The sequence below is a fragment of the Grus americana genome, chromosome 1 (assembly GCF_028858705.1).
Source record: "Grus americana isolate bGruAme1 chromosome 1, bGruAme1.mat, whole genome shotgun sequence".
Classification (NCBI taxonomy): Eukaryota; Metazoa; Chordata; class Aves; order Gruiformes; family Gruidae; genus Grus; species Grus americana.
The window spans coordinates 175,567,087-175,584,905 of record NC_072852.1 but is presented as its reverse complement, the minus strand read 5'-3'; the positions used below and the strand labels follow the sequence as shown (position 1 = coordinate 175,584,905).

Genomic DNA, 17,819 nt, shown 5'->3' with positions numbered 1-17,819 from the left:
ATAACATTGTCAATTATTTCAGTACCCTGAACAAACTAAGGGACAATCCCATGCTCCTTCCTGACATACAACTTTGAGTGAAATTCATTTTGGTTAATTTTAACTGCTCAAAACATATGTGTCTAGTCCAGCCTAGTCAACTGTATTCCCTCTGGAGTTAAAGGGAAGAGAAAGAAGCCTTCACAATGTAATTGACCCCACCTACCTGTCTGAGAATGGGATACACGAATCTCTTTCTTTATCAACCAGAAAGGGAACATATATTAGTTTAAATGAGGTGCTTAGCTTCTGGATGGCAAAACTCAAGTAAGGTCAGATGGGTCCCCCCCCAGTCTCTTCCGTTGTGCATGTGATTGCCTAACTCTAAAAAGGAATATATATTTAAGCGGTTGTGAGGCACAGACGTAGAAGGATGTGAAGAATAACCGAGCTCTTTTACAAAACTACTTTAAAAGTGTAAGTAGTGCAATTGTACCGAGCAAAATAGGCCAGCTGTGGACAAAGGGATGATTCATTGCACAGCTGTGATAATTGTTAATAGTAATTGTCTTTTAAAATGTATTCTCAAAAGTTAAAAAAGGGAAATTAACGATGTGACAGCCCTACCCTTTAATGGGTCAAGGAATGAAACAGGATTACATTGTATACTTACTGCTAGCATGTTAGTTAAAGATATAATGATACTGGTTGTGAATCCAAGTGTTCTCAGGATTCCCTATTTAGCTGGTTCCCAGAAAATTAAACTGGACAAGAAAAGAGTTATAACTCCAGCCCTGCAGAAATACGTATCTGACTTGTCATGTTCTGTGTTAACCAGCAAGTGAGCCCCAGAGGTTAACTGTCCCTTGCAAAGTAATTAGACACTATTAAAGGGCAAGACATACATATACAGAAAAATGGACCCATAAAGAAGGATGGGAACATGTTCGTAATGCAAATAGTTAATGCAAATCACTGTAAACTGCCTTACCTTTACTATCAATTAAATTATTTAAAAATCTTTAACATGTATATGCTTTACAGCTGGATGATGTTAATGTTTGAAATGCTACTAATGCTACTGCCTTATCAAGAAGAACCTTAACTGTTTCTTCTATAAACATGTGTTTGATCTACTATGCATTATAAAGTGCTTATATATTACTATTATCTTTATATTTATTACATACAATTTGCCTAAATATGCAATATATGACCCTAGCACATAAGAACAGAGAGAGACAAGAGTTCCTTAAACCTTGCAGATTCTTACATTTCATACAAATTGTCTTTTTAGTAAGTAGCTATCCTTTTTCATAATGATCACAACCTGTCAAAGTCCATAACAGCACCTATGGTATTTATAATTGTGTTGTGTATTACTGATGCAACAAGTAATATTCAAGAAAAACATTGAGAAAAAGGAAGGTCCTCGTTCTAAATCTCATGAAGATCCTATGCATAAATCAGGGTTGTAAAACTTCCTGCATTGCAGTCAGCCTGGACATAACATAAGGTAAGGGGGAAAAGTTTTGATCAAACACAGGTGTTTGATAAAAAATTAGGTTTCCTAAGGAAATAAATTACAAGGTGTTTATGTCTGCTTAATTAAGATACCTCTGTTCTTCTGCTCCACAGCCAACTGTTTTTCAAGTGTTTCCCTCAGTTCTCGTTCCCTGAAGAGCTCCATCTTCAGCTCCGTCTTCTCCAGTTGGACCTGTTTCTCTTGAGCTCTGGCATTGTCTATAGCAACTTTTAGTAGACCCTGTTCAAAGATAAAGTTGAATAATGTTTGAAGAATGTTAGAACAGCTGACATAGTAAATAACTTTTATAATTTTTCCTTGATTAGCCATGTGAGAATTTACAAACGAAATAATCCTGTTATTGGGTCAAAGCCTCCCAATTATCAGCAGCAAAATTTTACTGGAATTAATTTTAACAGGTGGGCAAAAATCTGTAGAAAGCCGGGAATCAAGTTTTCCCAGAAAACACAAACTCGCCTTTAACTGTGCATATAACTAACGTGAAAAAGGTATAGGGATAGGTTTATTCTTTGTAAGAGATAAAAGAGACAAGGCTACATCAGCCACTTGCCTGTGACTTAAACAAAAAGCTGTTGCATTGAAAAAGAATTGGCAGTCTCACAATCACATCATCCACAGAATGGCAAATTCAGTCTCCAGCACAGCTCAAGCCAACGGAAATTATCAAAGGGAGAAAGGCTCTTTTAAAGGCTTGCCATTTTGCTCCTTAGTGTTGTTAATTATTATTATTTTCAAGTATTTTCATATTTCATAGAGTTTCCAAGGAAGACAGGGTTATTGGGATGCTAAGCAGAGGACAGTCACAAAGCAGGAAGATATCTCCGTTCTAAGACGTCTGTTCCCTGACCTTGTACAATTGTTATCTCACAGCAGAGAGCAAAACTCAATCACCTCTCAATTTCTTGACCTGGGATGGTTGAAATAAACTCTACATTTTTTGTTGTTGTTATTGTATCAGGCTATTATAAACTTCTCTAGAGATTTTCAGTTTCACAATTCCTTCTTTTTTGCAAGGAAACAGGAAGATCCCGGCACAGCTAATAACTAGATAGTTAGGACGCTAAGATAGGGTATGAAAAAGAGGAAGAGAAACAGAACTGAAATAAATGAACATGGAAAGAGGAAAGATTTCCTTTTCCATTTTCCAGAAGCCTGGCCATCAGACTTTTAGATCTACACCTGAATCTCTCCTCTTGAAGCTATCATAATAGAGTAGATAATTAAGCATGGGTATGCATATATGAACCTCCATGGCTACGAACCTAACTCTTCTGTATCCTAGGCAAGTCTCCTGACAACTTAACTGTAGAGATAATTTGACCCAACAGAGATTTAATTACTGATATAAAGCAAAACAGTGTCAACAAGAGAGACTGAAGAGTACTCCCCAATAGCTCTGCTAGGGAAGCATTCAGCTAACAGACAAAAGGTTCACACTCACGACCCGGGTTCAGAATAACCACACTACGGACATGAAATCATGTCCCCCAACTCCCAAGTAAGCTTCCTCACCTCTCAGGCACGCTCCCTAAATTGGATTCTGGGTTGCATGTTTTTTCACTAAAATTGTTTGAAATATGTCCAAAAGGAGAAAGAAGCCAGCATGATGATACTTGAGAAGTGGAAAAAGTATTTTTCATGACTGTTAGTCTGCACATTTATCCCACTAGTCTTCCCAATGTCAATGCCTGCTTTGAAATTTGTGTCCTTCAAACTCCTACGTCTGTTTTCAGAGCCTGTTATTTTCAGTACTCCTCATCCTCATTCTTAACTAAATTGTTGCCTCAAGTGTTGTCTCATTCAGAGCTTAATGCTTTGCAGCTCTATTACACTTCAGTCTATTAAAGTCCACAGGAGCTAGAAGAACTCAACACCTTCTGACTGCAAGGCCCAGGTGGTCACCAAAATGATATACACTACATAAGTACAGAACCACATTTGAAAATATCTAACAATGGTAACACAACAAATGTGCTTACAAATCTATTTAAAGTTTTAGCAGTTTTCTTTAAAAGAACTGAATGCTACTCTAAAATAGCTAAAACACAAAGGTATTTTGTGTTGAATGTTAAACCTGGATGACTACTAAAGAAAACCACATAGAGCTAAATAGACAGCTCTACAGATATATGCAAAGTACAACACAATTTGAAATATTTGTAAAGCCTTTCCAATGTATTTTTTTAAAAGTTAATATCCATCTGAATTCTGTTCCCTTTCCCCACCATATTCTTCTACATTTACCACCATCATAAACTATGTTTTCTATATGGGATGCATTTGAAATAGTAAGAAATTGAAGTAGGAGTTGTTTATCAAAACCTTGTTCTGGCTTACGCTTAAACTCTAGAATATTTCAATCTCCTCCAATTTATCACTTACTGGAACATGTGATTCATCCAAATCACTAATAAACCAGATCAAGTGAAATTACATGAAAAGTATTTGTTGATGAAAAGTGTATTGTCAAATAAGTTTTAAAGCTGCAAACACCCTCCTCCCAAATTCTTACAATCCATCTTGTTTAACAATAAAATCGAGCTGCTAAAGCAACTGCCATCTTTATTCAATTCAACTACATTCATGTACATGTTTCTTCTTCGTCAGGAACAAACAATTAGTAACAAATGAAAGAGATCATTACATCAAGTGCCCTTTTAGATCACCCCAATTAAAACTTTAGTTTAGCTGTATTTTAATTCTAAGATACCAAATTCTAATTTTCTGCTCTGATTGCTCTTGTTGACTTATCTTTGAAAGATGTACTCTCAGTGCAAAGCCTAGAGATTATTTAGCAAGATGCCAATGCTGGCACCACTTAATGTGTTGATTGGTTGTATTATCAGTAGCAGTTTAAAATAAATTACTATTAAACTATTATTGTCCTTGGCTGACAAAACACAATATTTTGGTGTTCTTTAAATATGAAACAATCATTATGAATAAACATGGAGAATAATGCTAGAGTGTAACACTGCTGTGTGTAATTTTATATTAAGAATTGCTGCAAAGAACGAAGCTGCTAAAAGCATTTTATATTTTCTATTGAATTTCTACACCACACTTCCTCCCCCAACCTTTCCTTTTTTTATACTTGCTGCTAACGTAGCTAATGGTAATACATTACCTATTGCTGCTGATTATGTCTGAAAAATATTAGCTTTTTGGAGCCAAGACCCACTAGGGACTACTTATAAGCTACACAAAATTAAGTTTCATTTTTAGAAGTTAAATCAGTGCACATCAGTAGGCGTCCAATGTGAAAAAAAATCTGCACAAGAGCCAAACTGATGCATATGCAAAAGTGTTGTTGCTGCCAGTGACAGCTCTAATGCAAAAATACTGGAAACATTCAATATCTCCCTCTATTTAATGCAGAAGGGGGTGAAAAAAAAACAACTAAAAAGTACAGCATCTAAAAATCATCAGTGCCCCTTGGAACAGGAATAGCAATTTCAGAGTTGCATGAAATTCTATTAATTCTCCCAGAGGATCAGCTGTAAAAGATTATACAAAATACAGTACGTCCAACTTGTATTTGCTATGGCTAATCCTCTAACCTGATATTAAATCAATATGCTGCCAATGACAATGGGAAATGCACTGCAACACAGGACATTAAGAAAAAGAAAATATGTCCCTTTAGGGAAGGTCAGATGTTATGGAGGCTGGATAATGATAATTGTAGTGAACATGCTCAGGTTCCAGATTTGTTTTTAATACAGTATGGCTCTATCTGGAGCCAGGCTTTAAACATGGCATGCCATTCTTCCCCTCCGTGTCACTGTTATTTTTTATTTTTTTTTTTAATTTCAACATCATATAAAGAACCAGACATTTTTCCCCTGGAAATTTTATAGTTCATTCTGCTTTGGGTTGTTTACTTTAATGTACTCGTTTTAATATTTTCCACTGAAAGATTCTTCAGAAATGTCCCAAACAAAAAGTTGATATATGGTTGATGTTTCCTCCCATTCTCCGATGTATCTGAAAACACCATCATGTTAGGACAGTCTCCTGATCCTATAGAAATTAAACACATATCAAACCTCACCTCAGTCTTAAAGCCAGTATCACCCATCATTATTTTTTAAAAATGCAAATAATGTGTTTCCTATTTTGAAAGGGGTGTAGGGGAAGGTATATAGAAGCTCTTTCTCCTTCTAGCTACATCTACAGTGTTTTCCACCTCACATAATTTAGTTAGCTACGCAGTTATATGTGACATCAAAATGGCCTCACTAGCTAGTCCAGTGGTCTATCTAGAAGACCATATGCTGTTTCCAACAGTCACCCACAGTGAGTGGAAAAGGAAAACTAGAAGAACAAGGCATGCACGCAGTGAAGCTTTCCTAGTCCAATCTCCCACCTTCCAGAGATTTGTAGCTCAGGGACTTCCTTTTGCAATATTAACTATTCATGGTGAAAACACTTTAAAATAACGTTGCTTCTCTTTTCATCAGGAAATTAGATATCATTTGTATGCTCTCATCATTAAAACTAACTAGTGAAAGGCTTGCAAAACAGCCTCAATACATACATTTTTAGTTAACTTCACAGGTTAATTTTTGAATATTTGCTATTTGTAACTGACTACTGACTTAGTAACATAAGCAAGGTAAGAGAACACAGTTTGAGTATCTCTACAGATGACTCCAGAAAGACATTTTTGTAATATCTCAGACCGAATACCTCCAGCAGAGGCAAAGGCATATTGCGCAAGTATAAATGACATTTTTCATTAATACTTTCTGTGAAAAATAAAATCATTCCCTTGAATTTTAGCAGAAGATAAATAGAATAACATGAAGTAAAACTGGGATTTTTACTTTATCCAGTGTTTGCAATATTTTTCTCTTGTGTATTTAGTTGTAGATGGTAACAGTGCAGGAGACTCACAGCAATAAAGCCAGTAGTTTGCTTTGTTTTCATAGGGGAATTTAGTTTGTAATCATGCATTTCTTTTATTGATATCAATGGGATACTTGCAACTTATTTTACATATCTCTTTAAAAATACTTAGCAACACAACTGTGTCAATACAATAGAGTCTTGACAGGAAAATATAGCTATCAGGGTGCAACTAATTCATCCCGTAGATATTAATAGAAATTCAGCTTGGGGACAGTAAAGATTCAGACTCTAGAAGCTTAAAAGAACATAGCTATTACCCAAGAATATTGCAGTATCATGAAAGGCCGTGGCTGTAACATACTTTGGCATAATTGGGCCATGACTCAAAAAGGTGAACTTATGCAAGGGGTATGGAAACATCTTTAGCCTTCTCACTAGCATCCACACAGCATTTTGCTGTGACCCCACCTTCCATCACCCCTCATCCTCCCTGCAGCTGCACGTACACTTCCAGCATTTAATCTGGAAAAAATCAACAAATATACATTGGGAAGGAACAGTCATATCACTTAATTTAAGCTCTCTGGGGAAATTTATTTTCTCTTCCTTTTTAGATGTGCAGGTATACATCTGAATAAGAAAATATGTCCCCAATCTCATTTCTTTATTTTATGTCTGTATTTGTTTAGTTATATTTTGTTACACTTTACTATTTGCATTTCAGCAGTCCCCAGCAAGAAATAAACATTGGATGTTCTGGGTACTGTACATTGTTATTATCTCCTCTTTAAATGTACAAATACTTAAACACTGTATTTTTGTTTCAATAAGTATTTATGGAGAAGTAAGAAAAACATGTATATGATATTCAAAAGGAAATAAACCTAACTAGCAGCCCTCGGTGACAGCAATAGCAAATAGGCTTGTCTAACAGTTGCCTAAAATTAAGAAGTAGTGATTAGGGGCTATCCATTTAACTTTAGTATGGATGGAAGACACAGACTCGCTTGTGTTTAGTGGCCAATTTTAAAGGATGACCCAGACTTCTAAAATGGAAGTAGCATTAGGCTACAAGCTCCATCACCTAAGCTCTTCAGCACCCGCAAAACTTTTAGTGCATTTTGTTTTCAAATATCAAAAGTGTTTCGAAATTTTTGCTCACGTACCCAAAAGCACTGCCCCACGGCAAGGTCTAGGATCCTCCTTACCCTGGCAAAGAGTCAAAAAGTCCCAGTGCCCGTACAGTACCCTAATCCTGTTCTACTTTAAACTAGGACAGGCTCTACAACCTCTTCTAGAGACACCAAAGGTCTATATTATGCAGATCCTCCGGATCCTGCACCTCACACAACTGAATATACACCAGGGGATCACAGCACAGGTATCTGCCATCATGTCCATGCACATTTATGTAGCCATAGGCTGCTTGCCTACGTATGCATGTGGCCGTCATATCGCTAAAATGTAGGCAACCTCCACCACCACATGCGGCAGGTCATACATGCACCCCAGTCCCATGACCTAATGAAGATGCACACCTGCATTTCACAAGCAGACATATACCCTTTCTAGGAAAGGACACATCTGTGTTTTCGTCATGCATGACCCTGGGGAAAAAAGAACAGCATTTACAAAACCACTCACCCAGCCTTCAGCTAGATTTCTGCTATTTTCGGATCCAAAAGCACCTTAGTACTGGAGGCGGGGAATGGACTGTGGGCCAGATGATCTTTCTAGAAAGTTAGATCTGCTCTACTGCTAGCATAGCTGCAGCAAGAGAATGGTGATGGATCTTACTACGTCACTTCCCCTTTGAATCCACACCTCTGTACTGAAAGGGATGCAAAATTCATTCGGACCAAAGGAGAGCAAAGAGGAATTTACCCAGTGACAACAGTCCTTCTGACTCATGTACTAAACGCATCATGGGTTTCAGGGAGTGCTTATGCATTTCTTAGCGAAGTCACAAATGATACTGCAAGCAGGGACTATAGTACAGAACTTCCTTTTTTCACAAATCCCGTTAATGAGTTTGAACTCGTAGTCAAATACCTAAAACTCAGTCTGAAAGTATCAGTATCACAGTATCTAACTCATTTGTGGGTCTGGAGTAGCCTCCTCTCACTGGAATAATCGCTAAATATGGAAACCATTTTAAATGGCGTTGATTAGAGAAACTTGCGTTATTGTGCATAGGTTATTGTAATAGACTCTACTGTTTTAAAGAGAATACTTAACTTTTTCCTACATAGTGGGAAAATTAAACTAGCTATTTTTTTAAATATTTTTTTTTCCTAATGTAGTCCTGATAGACATTAAATCAAGGGCGGGGGGGGGGGGGGGGGGGGGTGGTGGGGAGGAATGCCTTGAGGGTATATGAAAGGATTCCCAGAGATCTGTGGAAACCATGTGATTCAACATGGGGACGTAATGAAAAAATCCCAAGGGACTTATGTCCCACCTGTTTATCCTCATAGGTGATTTGTCATGATGTGGAAGGTAAGCAGTAAGTACAAAAGCACAATGAGAGAAGGCATAAAGAAGTCTCTGGTTTCATTAGAATGTTGCCTTTTATTTTAGTTCTTCACCCCAGGTAAGATTAGGGTATTTTACTAAAAACACCAAATTAAAAAAAAAAAAAAACAACAACTGAATTTCACATTTACATTTTCTGTAAAACAAAACTGAAGGCATTCTTGGTAAATTAATCCTGGTCATTTATCCTGAAGTAGTGCAGCACTCTCATATTCAATCACAAGATTAGCTAACCTGTTGATGCTGAATGCTTTGCTCATTAGGTTTTTGTCTAGAGACATTGAGTGCACACATTTGTCAAAAAAATTACTGAGAAGTTTCCTGTACATGCATGCACAGCTAAAACATTACATACTTTGCTAACTGTATTTCTTCCTTTCAAAAAAAATTCATTTTCTACAGAGTGCAGCAGATCTGTTAGAAGAATGCTAACTATTGCAGAATTACCTTTGTTTATGATTTAAATATTTAAGATCCTAAGTCTCAGAACCACAAAAATCAATCAATCACAAATGTGCTTGTGTTGGGTTTGCGTGGCAAGGTTCTGGTAGTGGGGGGGCTACAGGGGTGGCTTCTGTGAGAAGCTGCTAGAAGCTCCCCCTGTGTCTGATAGAGCCAATGCCAGCCGGCTCCAAGACGGGCCCGCCGCTGGCCAAGGCCAAGCCAATCAGCGCCTCTGTGATAACATATTTAAGAAGTAGAAAAACACTTAGAGAGAGAGAGCTTTTGCAGCCGGAGAGAGGAGTGAGAAGATGTAAGAAACTCTGCAGACACCAAGGTCAGTGCAGATGGAGGGGGAGGAGGAGCTCCAGGCGCCAGAGCAGAGATCCCCCTGCAGCCCGTGGTGAAGACCATGGTGAAGCAGGCTGTCCCCCTGCAGCCCATGGAGGAAGGATGAGGGGGTGTAGAGATTCCACCTGCAGCCCGTGGAGGACCCCATGCTGGAGCAGGTGGAGGCACCTGAAGGAGGCTGCGGCCCGTGGGAAGCCCACGCTGGAGCAAGTTCCAGGCCGGACCGGTGGACCCGTGAAGAGGGGAGCCCATGCCAGGGCAGGTTTGCTGGCAGGACTTGTGACCCCGTGGGGGACCCCACGCTGGAGCAGTCTGCTCCTGAAGGTCTGCACCCCGTGAGAGAGACTCCATGCTGGAGCAGGGGAACGATGAGAGGAGTCCTCCCCCTGAGGATGAAGAAGCAGCAGAAACAACATGTGCTGAACTGACCGTAACCCCCATTCCCCGTCCCCCTCTGCCGCTGAGGGGGGGAAAGTTGAAGCCGGGAGTGAAGTTGAGCCCGGGAAGATGGGAGGGGTGGGGGGAAGTGTTTTAAGAGTTGATTTTATTTTCTCATTCCTCTACTCTGTTTTGCCTAGTAATAAATTAGATGAATTCCCTCTCTAAGTTTGGTCTGTTTTGCTCGTGACAACAATTAGTGAGTGATCTCTCCCTGTCCTTATCTCGACCTACAAGCATTTCGTTATGCCTTTTCTCCCCTGTCTAGTGAATGAGGGGAGTGAGAGAGCGGCTCTGGTGGGCACCTGGCCTCCAGCCAGGGTCAACCCACCACAGTGCTCTTTCAGACCCGGCAGACATAGCAACACTTAATTTTTAAATAGCAGTATTTTTTCATTATTAGATCCCAAAACATCACTAATGAATGGATCACATACTTTCCATAAACCAAGTCTGAAATGCCATAAACTTTAATGTAACCTTTAAAGTGAGCAGGATTTGGCCCTACTCTGTCATAGCCTTTGCTGAACAGAATACAATTGATTTTATGTATTTGCAGGAATGTGCAGGGAAAAATATCATGACAAATGCATTAGAAGTTAGTAGCTGCACAGATGAGGCTTATCTGGAATGAGTACGATATGGCTGCATTATTTCCTGCACCGTCATTTTGCTTCTGCATGCACCATACAACCGTATTGTTGCAAAAGTTGCATCTGGGGAACACACGGTCATTGAATTTGTGGACAAAGAAATTCTTCATTCTAATATGAAACACCAACATCTTGGCTCCAAGCTACAGGCTAGTGTATACCTTAAATAATATTTGAATCTGGCTGTACTGTATACACAACAGACATCGTGACTACCGAATAGGAAATCTGCAGAAAATTTGGTAATACCCTTTGAAGTCTACTCTTTGAAGACAGTACTTTAAGTGAAATGGCTTATTTATAAAAAGAAGTGCTTTTTGCGAATGCTTTTATGGAAGACACATTTCAAATAGCTTTAAATATCATTTCCACCTTGGCACTCCAGCAGTTTAAAATAACTATTTATTAAAGAAATGTTTCTCTGCTTAGTAAATGAGATAAAGTTAAACAGTAAGATACATTTCATTAGCCTGTAATAAAAAGAGCATTTAAGACAAACATTGTTAAACACACCAATGTAATTTTCATCGAATTCTCTGCTGTGGTTTAATATACAATCTGTATTTTTATGTACTGTATCTGACAGCTTCTAAATTCATTTGCTTGCTGTGGTTCCTTTAAAACCTAAATTACTAGAAAGTTTCAGTAAATTAGTTGATCCAAATAATCTTATGAACTGATTAAGGTAGAATGGTTGTATTAATTTAGACAAATCTGCAACTGGCTCCTCTCCATCCCTTTAAGCTGATCTACAGAAAGGCCTACCTGGATGTTAGTCAGAAGGGTCTCTATGGAGGACAATCCATCAGGGAATAGAAAAGGAGATGGAAAACCCGGAGGTAGTGGTTGCCCATGCCCAGTTAGAGAAAGTTTGTCAAGGCTGTCTCTTGCGGTTGGTGTGGAGAGCGGGGTCTCATCTGTATGTGATTGAAACAAAAATATAGAACAAGTTACGCTTGTCTGTTTTTATTAGACCTCAGTAATGGCTTCCCTAGTGGTTTCCAGAACATTTATTGCAAATTGGTTCCTGCTATCAGGAGAAAATGCTTTCTGCTGAATTTTCTTTAATGAAAAAGCTGTGGAGATACAACAAGATAACATTAATGAGTAACTTTATAAGCCTTTTAAATGCAGTCTCTAATGAGACTGAGTTTACAGTGCCATAGAATCTTTTTAAAACAAATATTATCTCACATATACTTGTGATAATATATTCAGGCTGACTTTATGGGCACCTTCCCAATTATCTCATTTTAGTTTGTGTTCTATTTGGATTGACAATAGGATATTTTCTAGCATGACATATATTTTGTATACGAGAAGTATTTGAATACGAGGCTTCCCATACAATTAACCCTTCCCACTCTTAATGGTTTCACTTACAGCTCAGAAGATTCTGCAACACCAAGAAAAACTGCAGCTCCTCAATGCATTTTTAATCAAGAAAGTACACCTGATTCCCACAATTGAAACATGCTCTGAACAATACGTGAAATTAACAGCATGGTTACAATAACTGGCCTAATTTTTTTAAGCACGGACATCTTCTAACAATTAGTGCTGAACTCCTTAGTGGGATCTTCGTAACAATCAGATCTGATCAGTTCTGACATCACAACGGGAAAATACTCCCACAGCTTGGAGACTTCTAAGATTAAAGTTTCCCAGATAATCTGTGAATGGATTATAAAATAAGTGAGAAGAAAAAAAAAAAAAAAAAACCCGAAAAAACCCACAATTAGCAGAAACTTCAATACTCCTTTTTTTTTTTTTTGTTTTACTTCTTGAAATATTTTTAGACTGCGGTTGATATGATACAGAAATTTAGGTCAATTTCTTTGCACCAGATGTTAATCTGAATTCTTCAAAAGGAAAACTATCTATGCATATATATATAGATACATATATCTATACATACTCTCCTTACCAAGGGCTTAGTTAACTGACACATACTGATCTATCTCAATACAGCACAAAGACATCAGAATGTACTCTTGGTATTATGCAGATCTCTGCACAGCTATTTGACTACAGAAGAGTTTGTACAGACTTACTCATTTCCATTTGGGTTTTGATCATTATAAGATACCTATGTTTTGGGGTATTTTAATTTCTCTTTCGTTCTGCACTTTATTTAACTATAGCTTCAATAAATAGTTATATTGCTCTATCCTATCATGTACATTTTGAGTTGTATTATATGAAAGTTCTGATCCTAGTTGCCTAAAAAGAGCTCTCTCTTTGACTGGGTTGCAATATGTTCTTAAGTGGACATGGTCTAGGGCCAGAAAAACTGACATCTGCAGCAACAAAGGGTTAGAGTGCAGACTTTGACAACCACAGGACCAGAAAACCTTAACTCAGAGTCCCTGTTCATTCCAACAGTCCCCATCCCCTGTCACTCCAGAAGGAAGCAATCTCCATCAGCCATGTTCAGGTGCAGATTTCTTGCCCCATCTCCTCACCAGCTCTGGTGCATTTACAGTGCTAGGATAAAAGCCTCACCCACTATGTCCATCCACAGAGACACCCAAACAAGCATTTGGACATCTGCTTCTCAGCTGGTCCCACTTAGCTCTTTCTATAGCCAGTGGAGAGAAGCAGACATCAGTTTAAGGTACTCATCCATCTGAACTACCACAGGCATCTACTGCAGGAGGAGCCAAATCTTCCTCCAGAAGTGTCTGTTGACTCTAAGAGAAGCCTAAGCTGACTAGCTCAGATGAAAAGATCTACTCTTGGTGAGCTCAGTCCTACTATGGAAGCTGATCTTCCTACTTCACTGTGGCACAGGCTGAGAGTAGCCTACACAAGGAGTAAGACGCCGTTTCATGTCCCCTATTTGTCACAATTTGTTTTTCAATTACTGCTTTCTCATAAAGTCATCATTCAAAATCCTACCAAGGCAAGCTTTGTGAAATGAACTGATGTCGACCAAGGAAAGCTTCAGCCCGTGCAGTCATAAAAGATTTTTTCAGCTATATTTAAGTTTTCCACTCAGGTGCTAGGCAAAACTTCACTATATTTCCTTCCCTTACTGAGACTCAAAGCAGGCTCTGAAAAATGTACTATGGGGATGTATCCTCTGTCCTCATGGTACCCCACAGCAACATGGATATCTCTGTAGTCATTTTGTAGTAACATACTAAATATGGCCCTAATTCTAAATTGTTTCTTTCCTTCTCAACTTTTAAAATGTTACAGAAATACTCGCCACTTCATTAGAAAAAAATAAATTAGGTATTCCTGGCTATTACAAACTAGCTTATGGTTCTCAGATCATCCTGCTAGTTCATCTTCTCAAATCCTATTCTAGCGTGAAAAATCATTACCAAATGCTTTTCTCCAAACTGCTGTCAGAATTGTTATGCTTTCATTAATCAAAAGAAACAACCCAAAACTTAAACAAAACTGGTTAGACTATAGACTGATAAACACTACACAATATTATTGCACAGCTGAAAATCTTTTTTTTTTTCTGCTGCAAGTATGGCTTTCCCAACTGATTCCTACCCAACATTAAAAAACAGTAACAACCCCTCCCCCCTCCAAACTACAAAACCTCTCCTTTGTTATATCACTGAGTTTTTTGGCTAAAGACTTCTTTATGTCAGTGATTCCAGTGAAGGTATTGGCTTTGCATGGTATAGCCAGAAAGAGTCTAATCACTAGTATGCATGGTGGAGCTGATTCATATAAACGAGAAAGTAAACTAAAAAAAGTCATCACTTGCCTCTAGGTTTGTCACAGGAATGGATCAATAACCTTTCGTACTTTTTAAGACAACTTAGAATTATCTTACTAATATTTTAGGTCTCAAATTGTCAAAATATTTTAAAACATAATAGATAAAACTGAGCCACTTAAAAATTCCGTAGGCCTTAAGTCACTTAAAAACTACGCTCTTCCATGCAATTGTTGAGATACAGAAAGCTCCTAACACAGGTCTTGTCATAGAATTTAAGCAAGGGATTAAATTTTTTAGTGCATTACTACTTTAAAATCAAATATATGCTAAGTTTGCTGTAGTGCGTGCACGCTCAAAACACATTGCAAAGTTTGCAAAGATTTTCCTAACAATGTGTGGCATGGTTTTGCAATAGGCAAAGTAACTCAAAAAAGGTTAAAGTTATGCAGAATGGTATGAACTCAAAATAACATCCAAACTCTAATGTTATAATAAATAACAGAAACAAATTTACACTGAAGGGTAAGAGTAGAGAGCTGAACTTACTGTGAACTTATTTTAATGAAACGGCAACTCAGGGAAAAAAAAAAAGTCAGACTAATGTGACTTTGTTTTCTTGATGTCCCATGTGAAATAAACTTTGAGTGTGAGCATGTTTGAAACAGAGCAAATGTACATATTATACACAGGAAGCATGGATATTTGTGGATGTGAGATAAGCGATGATTGAGGGAATCTTGAAAAAATGCATTTTTAAGAAAAACCACATTGTAAACACAGCCAATTAAAACATAACCACATATCTTAGTAGCAAAATAATACGACCGCTTGCAATTAAATCATTTTAAACTCTTCCATTCCTGCAGCCCTCTTTTCGCAATACGATGATATATATCTTTGTTTCCAAATGATCATTAACCTAACATCTTTTAAACTGTTGCAAAGGAACGACTAACGTTCCTCTTAACCTACTAGCAGAGCAATGCTGCAAAAGCGATGAGCCCTTGCTGGGAAACAGCCATTTGGCATTTTCAGTCTGAAGGCATCAAAGGAAGCATTCGAAAACAAGTCAGGGCAAGAGGGGAAAGAGGGTCAATCTACAACTCCATTGTCGGAGTTGGGAGCACAACGGTGTAAAGAAAAGGGGAAAAAAAGAAAGAACAAGGCAGAACAAAGAAGTGTCCGGGCTTGCCTTGGCTTGTGCTGGGAACCGAGATGTTATAAATTAACAAATAAACAAGGATAGGACAAGCTGTTACCCAAGCCTCTACAGTATCTGAGCAGAGATGAATATGTGCCTTGACATATGAACTAAATCACCATAATAGACAAGTCTCTATGTGACACATATCTTTAAAATATTTGTAAATGATACATCCACTCCATCCATTGTTCCTCAATTCCCAAAATTCACCTGGTTTTGTTCAAACCAGATTTTATCTGCGAACAGCAGCTGGTTTGGGCCAAATACAACGAACATTTTTCACTGCACTTGGTTTGTTGCCATTCTATTTTATTCTTTCACCAGATAACATGGAAACAGACATCCTGGAAGCTGTGACAGCTATTTAAACAATAATAGATGAATAGAGGTAGCCTTTCTCTTGTCTTTGTTCCTAAAAGCAAGTCGGATAAGTTCAGACCGGTCACCAATCAAACTGGAGAATATTGATATTGCCAGGATTTGAAAGCAAGCAATAATAGCTGGCTCCAAAAACTACTATACAGATTACTGCCTTTCTGTAATCATTTAATGGTTTTTTGTAATGCATCTTGATGCTTTTTTGTTCTCTGTAAAATATTTCACATGTATTTGTTCCTAAAACAGGCTCATTGTTACCATTTGAATGATGAAAGAGGATCCTGTTTTCACTTTTTACTATCATAAATCTAGTGCATACATTTTTGTGGAAACAATCTATCACATTTGGCTTCATATGATTTTGGTTTATGTTGTCAAACACCCTTTAGTGCAAAGTTTTATATTTCACCTTCCTCAAAGTTAGAGGTTTCAGGTGTGAGAAGCTCTTTTATTCTAATTAATCTGGAGCTGTTGATTTACATTAACACAAAAGAACAGAGGTCTCATGTCCTGAACTGAAATGTTTACCAACTTCCAGCAGGTTTTAAAATAAAATAATGAAAAAAAAAATCCTGTTGCTCAATTCCCATATCATTTGGCTGTTTTATAGATTTGGTCATTTGAGATTCACCCTGCACATAACTAGGGGCAATGTGAGATGACTGTGAAGGATGTTACAAACTGTAAAAGTAATGTACTGAAATTAACTGATAGAAACATTTTTTTTTTCAATTTACATTTTAGTTTCTTCTTTTTATGCTAAAAACAACTTTCCAGGACACCCAAATACTCTGAAATTAAAAAATTTGCAACTGTGGCAGCTGGAAATAAGGGGAGAATATCAAATATTCAAATAGATTGACGAGGTGGTTGTTGTTTCTGTAACATTTCAGAGTCTGGTGCTCTCACAGTTAACAGTATCGTTGCAAATGCTGTCCTCCGAGTTCTATTTCTTGGCTTGGTACATTTGCCTGAGGACTTTGAGAACAGTAACTCACCAATAATGAAATATGACTAAAAGATTAAAAGCTTACATGGAAAGGACCGCAGCTACTAAGAATACGTTTCCTGGATGTGTACATTGCACATGACGGCTTTATACCTGGTGCAGTCACATATATTTGTGCAAATAGGTCTTACAGAACTCATACATCTATATATCACTTCTACCATTATGGATCATTTCCGTAAGTGGCATGGCTTCAAAATATATGCACACTTTCGCTTGACATAAAGGACTACACAGGAATAAGAGCACATAAGAACCTAGTTTTATATGTCCACTTTGGAGGTAGGTTTAGATGCAGGACTTAACTGTCAACAGTAAGACTCCTATTTGCTGACAGTTCTGTCTGATTTTAACCACTGAAAATACAATATTCTCACTTGATGCTTGTCTTTTTTTGGAAAAGAGAGTTTCATTTAATACATTGCCAGTATTTCCTTAATCCTTTTAAAGTAAATGCAGTCCCTACAGATCATTCTTCACCGGCGCACAGGGTCACTGAGCATACTGCAGTTGGAGTTGTCTCCATAAGGGCAAATTAGAGCCGGCCGGAGAATCACCCCTTAAACACAAGATTAGGAACCCCTCTTTCTGCCAGGTTCAGCGATATCCCTTCTAGGCTGGTACCTTGTAAGCCAATTTATAGATAAACACGGAGGGGTAAAAAAGGAACGTATTGCTGGCTGGAATCTGGACGCGGGAGTTTGGAAACAGGGATGACTTGACAAGGAGACAGGGACTACTCA

At 38.0% G+C, this 17,819-nt stretch overlaps 1 protein-coding gene across 6 annotated transcripts in view; it reads right to left on the bottom strand.

The window, feature by feature from the left end:
- Positions 1 to 17,819, bottom strand: part of DACH1 (dachshund family transcription factor 1) — a 367,584-nt gene that overhangs the window by 40,274 nt on the left and 309,491 nt on the right. For all 6 annotated transcript variants that reach the window (XM_054806688.1, XM_054806675.1, XM_054806681.1 and 3 more), the window contains 2 exons: positions 11,563 to 11,714; positions 1,597 to 1,744 (listed from right to left, as the gene is read on the bottom strand). In XM_054806688.1, the coding sequence (XP_054662663.1) occupies positions 1,597 to 1,744; positions 11,563 to 11,714 (300 nt within the window). The remainder of the gene's footprint in view (positions 1 to 1,596; positions 1,745 to 11,562; positions 11,715 to 17,819) is intronic.